At 37.8% G+C, this 12,944-nt stretch overlaps 1 protein-coding gene across 5 annotated transcripts in view; it reads left to right on the top strand.

The window, feature by feature from the left end:
• Positions 1 to 12,944, top strand: part of LOC121374133 (cGMP-dependent 3',5'-cyclic phosphodiesterase-like) — a 147,034-nt gene that overhangs the window by 59,126 nt on the left and 74,964 nt on the right. For 4 of the 5 annotated variants that reach the window (XM_041501083.1, XM_041501085.1, XM_041501080.1 and 1 more), the window contains exon 1: positions 7,067 to 7,344. The exons of the other annotated variant lie outside the window; for it this stretch is intronic. In XM_041501083.1, coding sequence (XP_041357017.1) covers positions 7,177 to 7,344 — 168 coding nt within the window. In that variant the 5' untranslated portion in view covers positions 7,067 to 7,176. Of the gene's footprint in view, positions 1 to 7,066; positions 7,345 to 12,944 lie in introns of those variants that run through there. 5 annotated transcript variants of the gene reach the window in all.

Below are 12,944 nucleotides of genomic sequence, written 5' to 3'. Positions count from 1 at the left end.
GCTTGAACAGTTATCTGATGGAAGCATGCCAAAAATTACCCACACCCACAGTTAACCTCAAACTGATTTGTCTGTGATGCATACTTTAACTACCAGTGTTAGGACTGTAAATAAGTTTTATATGGAAAACTCGTTTTAATTTATTTTTAAACCGCTCGTTAGATACGTTTATCCCTATTGCATGTCAAAACCTCCGCCGATGAGTTATCCACGTACTAGCATAATGGAAGGAAGGAAATGACGCACTCAACACATTTTATTTACGGTTATATGGCGTCGGACATATGGTTAAGGACCACACAGATATTGAGGGAGGAAACCCGCTGTTGCCACTTCATGGGCAACTATTTTCGATTAGCAGCAAGGGATCTTTTATATGCACCATCCCATAGACAGGATAGCACATACCACGGCCTTTGATGTACCAGTCGTGGTGCATGGCTGGAACGAGAAATAGCCCAATGGGCCCACTGACGGGGATCGATCCCAAACCGAACGCGCATCAAGGGAGCGCGTTACCACTGGGCTACGTCTCGCCCCGGCATAATGGTGCCACTAATAAAACAAACGCATCACTCTGATAAAAGTTAACCACATAAATACCATGGCCTAAGGATGGCAGCAACTGACAAAAACAAAGTTATTCACGTAATATAATGACCAACGGATGCTAACAACTGATAAAACAAAGTCGTTTCATCATGTCATAGCCTACGGATTGTAACCACTGAAGGAATCCATATAATATAATGGCCGTATGAGGTGCTGAGGGTTGCAGGATCGAATCCCCTCGGCGGAGCTATTGTCAAGGGCCCGCCCCCCACCCCCCGTAAATTTTGCGACAGATATAATTTTATTATATATTAATTTTCACTCCCTCCAAACCTCCCCAAAGTTCCCTTGGCATTCCGGCTCATGTCATTGCCCCCCTCCCCCCAAATGGATTTTCTGGTTCCGCCACTGAAATGTTTGACATCCAACATGAACAGCCAATGATTAAATTCAATGTGCTCAAGTGACATTGTTAAACAAAACACACTTTTTGTTTGCGTCTTATGACATACCGTTGATACCCTACAGCTAGTTACACAATGAATGTACATATATATATTTCCATAAGCACCTCGCCATATTTTAAGATTATGGATTTATCGAGTGGCTAAGGAGCTTCCAAACCGGAGACAATCTTATCTTTACGACTTATTGTCGTTGTTGATTCATTTACCGCGCCGCTGACGTGCTCAGCTCATTATCATCTCACTCGGGTGAAAAATGAATGTTGACCTTTTCAATGAAAAGTGCCGTGGACATCCTTTATACCGCTCTTAATAAAGCATTAAAGTACAAATCCAATATTCAGTTGATGGAATTGCCGTTTGGGATTATAAAGACGTCTTCTTGGCTCTTGTTGTTTCTCTTGCCGAGTGGTTGTATATTAAAGGGAAATAACCGAGTGCGTGTTGAACAGACATAATTGAGTGGGTATTAATGAGTTATAAACGAGCAATCCTGACACAAAAATAAAGCCCTTTTTAAAAAATGAAGAGGAAACATTTATGGAATTCATTTTTGACCCTAACGGTTCATCCATAAATTCACTAGATATATGAAGCATATAGTATCTCATGAAAGTGCTTTAGTTTGCAGTGAAAAGATATGTACACTGTATTTAAATTTTGCTCATGAAAATGATTGTATACCAAAGACACACTTCAGAAAGAAAGGAAATGTTTTATTTAACGACACACTCAACACATTTTATTTACGGTTATATGGCGTCAGAAATATGGTTAAGGACCACACAGACATAAAGAGAGGAAACCCGCTGTCGCCACTTCATGGGTACTTTTTTCAATTAGCAGCAAGGGATCCTTTATATGCACCACCCCACACACAGGATAGTACATACCACGGCCTTTGTTACACCAGTTGTGGAGCACTGGTTGGAACAAGAAATAGCCCAATGGATCCACCGATGGGGATCGATCCTAGACCGACCGCGCATCAAGCGAACGCTTTACCACTGGGCTACGTCCCGCCCCTCAAATTATGTAGGATTACAAGATAAATAAAATAACGAATATCGACTTTATCCTACTCTGGTGGGTCGGCAGATCCTCGCGCCATTCCCCATTCTAACTTTCGCAGGATAAAGCCGATATCTTAAGACATTAACCGGTAATTATTCTCTATATCATCATCGTCGTCATCAACATCATCATTATGAGCATCATCAGTTGAAAAATGTAAAAAAAAAACCAAAACCCCACACAAAAAACCCTTTAAAACAAGAATTTTATTAAAAACACTTTATGTTGGTTGGAGTGGATAATTCGAAATAATATGTTGTGTAGACTACAGACAGTTGTTAAAGCCGGTTCCATAATTGATCATAGGAATGTAAGACATATATAATATATATATATTGACCACCCACAAACAAAATTTTGTTCTGGAAGAGTCCAAACTAAATTGTTCACGACCCAGAGTTAAATGTGGACAAAACTCTTGTCACCCCAACGACATAGTACACTTTTAGGGCACCTACTGGGATCAAGCCGCACAGAAGGCCTTGTCGAATCTGTCACCGTTATTTCAATTCTTAATCCCGTTTCATTACACGCTCCAGTCAGTTCTGCGTGGAAATCTTCCCGCCATGCGACAGCCAGATATCATTGCCAAAAATACAGAACTGGCGAGCGCGAAGGCCGGCAGACGTAGTTTTGTGCAAATTCATCACTACGAAAATCAATATGCATCGTTTAGAAAATGAGACAGGGCTTCCTACCTTATTTCCCCTCACTAACGTTGGAACCGGTGCCTATCTAGATACGTTTAATTATCCCCCAGCCACCGGGAAGTATCGCAAGAGAACGTTACATTGGCTAATTCTTTTAGACCGAGCTTCCTTACTTAGTGATGCCCATGTAACAACAGAAGCGTGCGTCTCCAGGGCGGATTAGATTCTCTGTTTTCATAGCAAACACGAGCCGAGAGGTCTCAATACATTGATAAACAGCCAGTAGTTCTTTCAAATGACGAATATATTAAAATCCAGGAAAGGAAAATTAAGAAACCTCTGAAGAGTTATTGCTGTATTCTTCGTGGATCTTAAAGCACAATTTGGCGTCTCGGTGGGTGTGAGAGTGAGGAGGCGGTTATTTGATTAAATAAAATATCAATAAACAAAGCTAGCGCCAAATGTGGCTTCCATTTTGAAAAGTTCAGTTAGAGAAAGAAGTTGAACAACAATTTCCATTTTCATATCCGGTTCTAGGAAGCTACAGGATTTAAAATGTGTGGATTTAATTACTTTCAGATATATATTTTCTAAAGCCACTGATCAATGAAATCGAATTTTTGTTTTTATCGAATTGCTGGATATTTATTGTTATTTTTACTCACGGAGTCAGTGTCGCAAGGATATAACATTATATTGTAATGGGAACTAAAACCATGTTATGTTCTATCACATTGTTTAACGTGTATCACATTCACATTTATAATATAGAAAATGGTTAGATAAGTACATAGTATTCTATCATATTTACAGAATATTAACAAGTTTACAATATTATCTCCTTGATATACTATACCCCTAACAACGTTTTCATCAAACACAATCCAGGCGTAGACTTTGGACCAGATACGGCCAGACGAATGGATATTCATTGCAGATTATGAACATGACGTCATCGGTTCCTCCGATATGCAGATTTTTTAGCCAGATGCTTTCATGTTGAAGTGATATTCATTCCAGATAGTGAACATGACGTCGTCGTTTCTTAACCACGTATGGCGTTAACGAGATACTGTCACGTGAAGTGATATTTACGACAGATATTTAACGTTGGCGTCTCCTCAGGATTAATGACTTAGACCGATGATTGGCAGACCAAATGCAGTTACCCTCAGACACTCGCTCGTTGATTGCTCTTTGATCAATGTCCTACATTTCTTTGATAAATATACACTATTGTCAAGCATTTTTGTGATCCTGATTTTTATCAATATTACAAGAATTCACAAACTACTAAAATCAATTTTTTGAGAAAATTTTGTTTAGATTAGGACTTTAATGTAACGAAAATGTAAATTTAGGAACAACCTCATGGAATGTTTCATGGAGGTTGGGGGTACTAAACCAAAGACTTGTCTTTCTGTCACCACTGGCAAAGATCCGCCGCCATGTAACATCCAGGGGCCTAATTCACCAAACTCTCGCAACTTTGCGATCTCGCATTCCAGTGCAAAAAGCCTTGCAAAGAGGATGCTTTGTTGTCTAACAGAGCCTAAGATAGCTTTGTGAATTAGGCCCCTGGTTTCACGTCATCGTTTGTTATAGACTTTGTACTTTTTTTTTTGCTACTGCATACGATATCCGAGGCATATTCCTTAATATCGATATGACATCAAATACCCTGTCTTGGTTTCCATCTACACCGAGTGTGAGTACTTTTATTTACGTGCCTATATTCAAATTAGGTTTAGGCACGTCTATCTCACGCTCAGTCTCACGCAGGGCCAGTGATTGGGCATGGGACAGCTAACTACACCGTTATCATGATTATAGTGCAGATCTTGCAAGATGCATCTCCAAGACACACATTGTGGTGTGGTGTGAATTCCGGTGTAACGAACAGAATAACATTGATGTACGTTTGTTCCCGACAATTTGTGATCGGATGGTGTAAATGTCGTAGTAACGACGGTCGTTGTAACGAGGTCTGACTGTATTTCATATGAAACTAATTGAATAATTATTTGAAATATGAGTGGATAAAAAATGTAACTCATTTGTATTCAATACCTATGGATAAAATAAATAAAAATTACAAATTTGTTAAATAGTTCATTGGAGAGAGAGAGAGAGAGAGAGGAGAGAGAGAGAGAGAGAGAGAGAGAGAGAGAGAGAGAGAGAGAGAGAGAGAGAAGGTATATAAGCGGAGTCCTTCATTGAATGCATTAATGAATGAATGAATGAATGTTTAACGACACCCCAGCACAAAAATACAGATCGGCTATTGGGTGTCAAAGGGCGATCGATCAAACAAATCCTCTAGCATAGAGCTGCATTACGCTCCTGTTAATGAATGATGCCACTGCGTTGTCTGAGAGAAGGGTCAAAGTTCACAACACGTCTATTCATACTCTGGTGGTACACGCACATTATGTACATAAGGGAATGGCCAAGTAACTCCCCATTCCTAAAAAACTACAAAACCGTAATGGAGACGAAGCCCGAGCGAGATGTAACAGAGCTCTCGTCTGAGTTGCCAATTAATGCGTCGCTGATGGGCATTCTCCATTTCAACAAATGCATCACGAATTAAATTAAAGTTTTTGTTTAACGACACCACTAGAGCACATTGATTAATTAATTAGATGTCAAACATTTGGTAATTCTGACTCGTCATCAAAGGAAACCCGATACATTTTTTCCTAATGCAGAAAGGGATCTCGTATATGCACTTTCCCACTGATAGGAAAGCAAATACCACGTCTTTGACCAGTTGTGGTGCACTGGTTGGAACGAGAAAAGAAACCCAACCAGTTGAACGGATCCATTGAGGTGATTCGATCCTGCGACTCAAACACCTCAAGCGAGCGCTCAACCGACTGAGCTAAATCCCGCTGCCCCCCCCCCCCCCCCATCAATGCATCACGACAGACGCTGATACATCAAAAGACATGGTATATGCTGCTTGTCTGTAGGAAAATGTATATAAGAGAACGGTAGGGTAGAATATGTGGCGACTGTTTGTTTCTTTCTTGACTACCTAGACTGTGTTTAGGCCTATAACAGTCAGATATCTAATAGCGGTAATTTACAAGTACGCTACAATATGGCTTCTTAAAAATACACACACAAAAACTTCCCTTTTCTTTCATGTCACGCTGGTCATAAAAAATGATGAAATCAGATCATAAACGTTATTTTCTGAATACCATGAATATCAATGTGGGATTTTTTCTCTCAACATTATTCCGATTAATAAACCTAAGCTTTGATGCAGACATTTTCTTCTTTTTTTCTTTCTTTCTTTCTTTCTCTTTTTTCCCCACCGAGAAGATATATTTAAACCGAACTCGCAATTATATTGATGAAGCATAATACTAGCCCGTGGCATTTCTCCATTAGCAGGAGCATAATCTTGCACATTCGGTATACGGAGTGCTCGCCTGGGATCGAATCATCACGGTGGACCCATTCTCTGATTGTTTTATTTTCCCCTGATACATCGATCCTCGTCGGTGGGCCCATTGGGCTATTCCTCGTTCCAGCCAGTGTACCACGACTGGCATATCAAAGGCCGTAGTATGTGCTATCCTGTCTGTGGGGTGGTGCATATAAAAGATCCCTTGATAGTAATGGAAAATTATGATTCAGGACCACACAGATAATGAGAAAGGAAAACCGCTGCCGCAACTCCATGGGCTACTCTTTTTGATTAGCAGCAAGGGGGAGAGAGAGAGAGAGAGAGAGAGAGAGAGAGAGAGAGAGAGAGAGAGAGAGAGAGAGAGAGAGAGAGAGAGAGAGAGAGAGAGAGAGAGAGAGAGAGAGAGAGAGAGAGAGAGAGAGAGAGAGAGAGACAGAGAGAGAGAGAGCCCTACAATATTTAAACTAGTTTGGTTAAACCGTTTCAATTTTCACTGCTTTCCATGATCCATGTTAATATTTTCATTTCACGCTTCACGACACATTGATATATAAAATCCAATGACGTCCCATGTGATACAGATCTATTTCACATTCATGTCGGTCGGCTAGCTGTTTCTGCTGTTCAGTAACTGTTATATTGATGAGATTTATTGAAAAATGTTTTCCTATAACAGCAAATCCGGAATCAATTACCTCATATGCAAGTGTTATGATACAAACTACTATAAAATATCCAGTAATCAGACCTTTGTTCCTTAAGTCGAGTCTCGACTGATAATGCCAAAGAATTAACCGGACAAATCTATGTTGCAAGCCTTTCGCCAAATTTCTTGGTCAAACAACAGAGTTATTACCCCTTGAAAAACTAGATGGCGCTCTATTTACTTGCAGACGGATCGAATACGAAGGCCACTGACTAGGGTGATGGATAACGTTTCTTTGACAGTTCTTCAGATGATTACTAACTGGGTTGTTTTTTGCGTTTTTTGTTACTGTATCGGTTGACATCAAATATGGTGATTGTACTAACGCACACCATTGTTTCAGCTTTTTTATACATGAGAAACTCGGAACAATTTCTGACACACAGGAACTGTCAGTTGCTTGATTCATCATGCAATCAATCTAAACATGCTAAAGAATATGTAGAACATCGAGACAGTTTGCCTTCATTTTTTGAGGTATGTATTAATGTATTAGGTTTTTAATGTTAATTAAATTATTTAAATAAAATAGTACATGATATCAATGTAAAATACAAGTTTTTAAAGGAAACTTACGTCAAGTTTTGAAACCATGTGTGTGATAATTTTTCAATGGTGTTGTCTTTTTGTAGCAATAGCAATAACAATAATAATAATAATAATAAGGAAAAATATCCGCCCGGTCCCCCCCTCCCTAACCCTAACCCTAACCTTAACCTTAACCCTAACCCTAACCCTAACCCTAACCCTAACCATAACCCCTAACCCTAAACCCTAAACCCTAACCCCTAACTAAAAATAATAATGGAGGGGACCGGGCGGATATTATACCAATAATAATAACAATAATAATAATAATAAAAACAGGAATAAAAAGTTAAATTATTATTATTTTCTAAATGTGTGTGATGTTTCATTGACATAGGCAGGGCTTCTAGATTATGATAGCCACACTCCCATGGCTAGTCACTAGTGATATTCAATGTTGGGCTAGTATGCCTAAATAACTACTATTACCATGCCCGTTGGCTAATGAAAAAAAAAGGAGTTAAATGTTGCAGTTAAGTTTGAAAATATGAATATCCTGATGCCACCCCAACGCCCAATGTTAGTGTTTTTAATCTCTATCTCCTTCTATAGGTAACATATCTGATTATAACTATTATTTAGTAAAATTATTAACTTAATGGAAAGTAGTGCTAGTTAATTTTTAATCGTGGCTACAGTGTTCGAGATTAATGGTATCCCGATATCCCGGGGATACCAGAATTTAATTTTGGATACCAGACTTCAAGAACCTAGTATCCCACTGGGATGCCATATAATACTAAATTCTCAGGTGGGATACCAGATTTTGAAATGTTAGTATCCATTTGGAATACTGGCCAAGAAATTTAATCTCGAACACTGGGATAGTAAATAAAAAAAAATAACTGATCCCATGGCTAGTGGATTTATAAAAAACCTATCCCTGCATAGGCCTACATGTGACAAGTAGGCCTACAAATTCAGTGAAAAAAGAAGAAAAAAAAAAAAAAAAAAAAAAATTATTGAATGAATTAAGTTGGTTTACCATTTGTATTTCCCATTGGAGCTTGGTCTGGTGAGTATAATACCTGTCAAAAAAGAAATGCACTGAATCGAATGTGACAAAAACACACTGTGCCGATCCTTAGGAACAATAATTGTAGTAGGGTGTGGGGTGTGTGGAAAATCTCTAGTGAGGGAGCCACAGTTAATTCCGGTGGAGTAGGGGGAGGGGGCACAAGCCATATTTAAAACTTTATTTATATAGAGTATGAAAAAACCCCATACATTATACAGGCCAGTCACATCTCTACAGATCAGGGCCCTCTTTTACGAAGTGATATTACCGTTAAGATCACCTTAAGTGTATATGGTAGCTAATATCGCTTTGTAAAATGGGGTCCTGGTGCAGATGAAATAGAACCTGACCCAGGCCCAATTTTAGTATTTTGAGTCTTAGTCCAAATCAGACCTAGAATTTTTTTTTATATGGCAGGGCTCACTCAGTCCATTGCCAGGGAACATTTTATTTTTAAAATTTCGATTAGCGATATTTCTAGGCAGTTGAAAATTAATTAGCAGCTAATGTTTAATTTTTTTTAATTTGTGTAGCAATCTCTGAAACTTGCATAGCGAATTGTGACACAATACTAAACAAAATGTTTCCTGATTGCCAAATTAGCCATTCGCTAAATTTTATATAAAGTGGTAACAACAATCAGTGTTTGGTTAATAAAGTATTCTTTAAAGTAACTACATTTTAATAATTTTCAAGGAAATGGTTGACATATATCTGAAAGTTGGCAAAAACATAATTGTTCTGGTGTATGGGTTCATCTTGGTTTATTAACTTTCGTTGTTTCTAATGCAGGACTCGAGCTTAAGAATTAATTTGTTACCTATATAGCACTTTAAAATATTTTAGCTGCAGGCAATTGCGGGGGTGGGAAATAGCCCAGTGGTAAAGCACTTGCTTGATGCATGGTCGGTATGAGATCGATCCCCATTTAGTGTTCGAGATTAACGGTATCCCGATATCCCGGGGATACCAGAATTTAATTTTATACCAGACTTCCCACCAGGATGCCATATAATACTAAATTCTTAGGTGGGATACCAGATTTTGAAATGTTAGTATTCAACTGGGATACTGGCCAAAAAATTTAATCATTAAGACTGCCATTGGGCTGTTTCTCATTCCAGCTAGTGAACCATTACTGGTATATCAAAGGCTATGGTATGTACTAGCTATCATGTTTCAGGACACAATATTTCACGAGAACGTTGTTCTGTTCACATGTTGGTTACACAACTTTAAAATCACAAGAACTGCCAATCGGTCATGTGGTGAACAGCTCCTGACCATCTCCTGTATGCACAGTGTAAACAAAAGCAGTAATTTTCGACAAGGCGCTTCTCTTTGATCAACCTGACTTGTAAAACAGCATAAATGACGTAATATTATAATAAACTATTTAACTAAATATATTTCAAGTTACATTAACGGAACAAAATGGGGTTATAGTATTTTTCTCTGTTAAATAATCCAAAGGAAAAATATACAAAATTAGGCCTATTGATATGCTACATTGCAGCAAAAACGACAACCCACGATACCCAAGTGATCATTTTCTTTTCTTTGGGACTACGTAATTTGGTCAGTTCTGTGGTTTTAGATGGAAAAGTCTACTTAATCAATAGTTTTACAGAATTATTTACAGTATAAACCATGTCCATTACAATTTTAGGGGCGACAGGTAATATTCCACAATACTGGTATGTATTTTTGTGTCTAGACAGCGTCAATTAATTGGCTCGTCTGGTTACCAATCAAATACACACCTGCCAATCAGGCATCACAGGTAGAAGCAACTAACAGCATAGACCAATTAACTAAGAAAACACTCCGTGTATCATTTCAGTACGTAGGTTAATGCATGGGCAAAACATTGTTAATTGTTTTGACTTGTTGTGTAGCCACTTTGACAATGGTATTTTATTTTGTATTGAAAACTAATATATATAGTGCTGGATATACTTACTGCCGGCTTACTGGGATGTGTATTATTACAGAACATTGCAATGTATGACTATTTATCATCCCACAAAAACCAGGTAGATCGTGTTTCTCTAATTCTAAGGCTCATTCCTGACTTTACGCGTTTAAGTATTATGTAACCACCAGCTCGCCAGAGGGTGTACTCACTGAGATGGTACAAAATGGCTGCGCCTATTATATATAATAGCCATCACATTTAACCGTTTTATTAATTAACTATACAATTATACGTGTTTATATTAAGCAATAATGTGCATTATATATCGTTCAATATGCATACCAGGCCAAATGCCTTAATTGTCCTCTCCTTTAAGAGAACTATATTAACATAACCGAACAATTGGTTACCTAAGTAAAACTCACATGAACTGACTTTCGGTTACCTAAGATTTTGAAATATTTTCCCCTGATGTTTGTGGAATGGTGCATATAAAAGATCCCTATTGCAAAAATGTAACGGGTTTCCTCTCTAAGACTATAATATATAAATATGTCAAAATTACCAAATGATTAATAAATCAATGTGCTCTAGTGGTGTCATTAAACAAAATGGCAGTTGTGTTTGGTGCTGCTGTTAAGTTCAGTTACTGCTGATGTCAAAATCCTATGATCCTTAAAAGCTGCAATCTTCATGCAGTAAATATTTTTATATTTAAGCATTTAGAAAAGATTACCAGCATTTGTTTTCTTCCTCTGATGCATATCTCTTCGATTTCGATTACAATACTACTTTAAAAATATAATACAGGTCTATGTTTTAAGACTGTCGTGTAAGTCATGTAAGTGTGTCACATATGGGTTTTTTTTTACCACTATATGAAATAAAGTGGCTACAACTAAGCAATAAAACCTCTTATTTCATGTGCATAAACTACCATAGGTTTTTTTTTTTTACCGTTACCCGTGTTGTTCAAAGTCGCTAACTACTGTCAGTGTTTCTGCCAGAATTTTTCTTTTTGGGTATGGCACTGGAATTGAATACATCCACAGTCAACAGGGGGTATGAGGGGCCTCCCACAGAAAGAAAATGGGTTAAGTTTAGGGTTAGGGTTAAGAAAATTAATGAAAGTAATACATTTTTTCAAAAGGTTAACTTGAAAAATTTAATCTGCAAAAATATTTGTGTATGGCGCCATACCTGTTTTACCCTCTGGCAGAAACCCTGACTGTGAATGTATTCCTACTACATTTACAAACACGAGTACTAGACAGGATGGCACTGATTAAGTGCATGATTGGCATCACATCTGGAATTCAATTTTGTTCATATATCGTTATGTATCCAGCCATACAAACTCGGGATCCAGTTCTGGCAATTATTTGTTGATTTTTGGCTGTGTTACATTCTGTGCAAAGGCCTCTTGTTGGGGAAAAGCAGCATAGTTATATCAAACATATATATCCTGTTTTGGGTGCCAATACCTTTAGTGTTGACTTGTTGGAACTTTTCCCATAAAAAGCTGACATTAATGCTGTTGCCTACATGATCGCCATCCGCTGATCAGAGGATTACCCAGAATATGATGTACATTACATCTATGACAGATGGTTGATGATACTAGATGTCCCCAAGAATATATAGCTAAACCAGATGCTGTCTTTATAAAAATTACTTTCATATGGTTGCTGTCATTTTTTTTCTGTTGAACTGAACATCATTGTTGGCACTAGGGCTAATTCATGCGATAGGAGATCCTTTGTGACCATGAGTCTGGGATCATTTGCCCCTCGAAATTAAGGTATACTATAGTGTCTCTTTGTTTCTTTGTTACTACAGTGGAAAAGACTCCTATCTATTTCTTTTGCAATCCAACATATTCAGAATTCACTACAGAATCTGTCATACATTTAAGAGTGCCACCCTGTGTAGTATTCGTGTTTGTAACTGAACTGCAAAATATTTGGTGACTGTAACAACACTGGTTGTTAGAGTTGAGCGTTATACCATATATACTGTTCAATATCGGTATTATATCCGTACCGATTTACCATACCGAGCAAATTTTGAAATACTGAAATTTCTGTATTGAAAAAAATTAATAAAGCACCAACAATATATCTGATGAACGCCAAATGGCTGAAAATAAGAGCGAATGGACATTGTTCTTGAGAATCGACAGAAAAACATATACATGCATTTTATGTCAATGGAAAGTATATGCAATTAGGGTGTGATCGAGCCTTAACTCAGGCATGGATTTTAAAGCCAAGTATCCTGAAAATACTGCTTGATATTGGTATTGGTATTGTATCAGAACCGAATACTGTACCAATACTGAGGTAAATCACCCCAAAAATACAGATACCAATATTGAACCTAACATTTCAATACCGCCCAGCTCTACATGTACTGGTTGCTGTTTAAAAGTAATAACCTACATGTACTGGGGGTACTAGTAATTTCTGAGTGTACAAAGACAACTAAGTTTGATTGATTTGTTGTAGCCACTCACTAGAATCATTGAACTTCATTTGACACTCTTATGGTGAT

This window comes from Gigantopelta aegis, chromosome 6, assembly GCF_016097555.1.
Source record: "Gigantopelta aegis isolate Gae_Host chromosome 6, Gae_host_genome, whole genome shotgun sequence".
In the NCBI taxonomy this organism is placed as follows: domain Eukaryota; kingdom Metazoa; phylum Mollusca; class Gastropoda; order Neomphalida; family Peltospiridae; genus Gigantopelta; species Gigantopelta aegis.
Note: the sequence above shows the minus strand (reverse complement) of the source record. Positions and strands in the feature narration are given on the sequence as shown.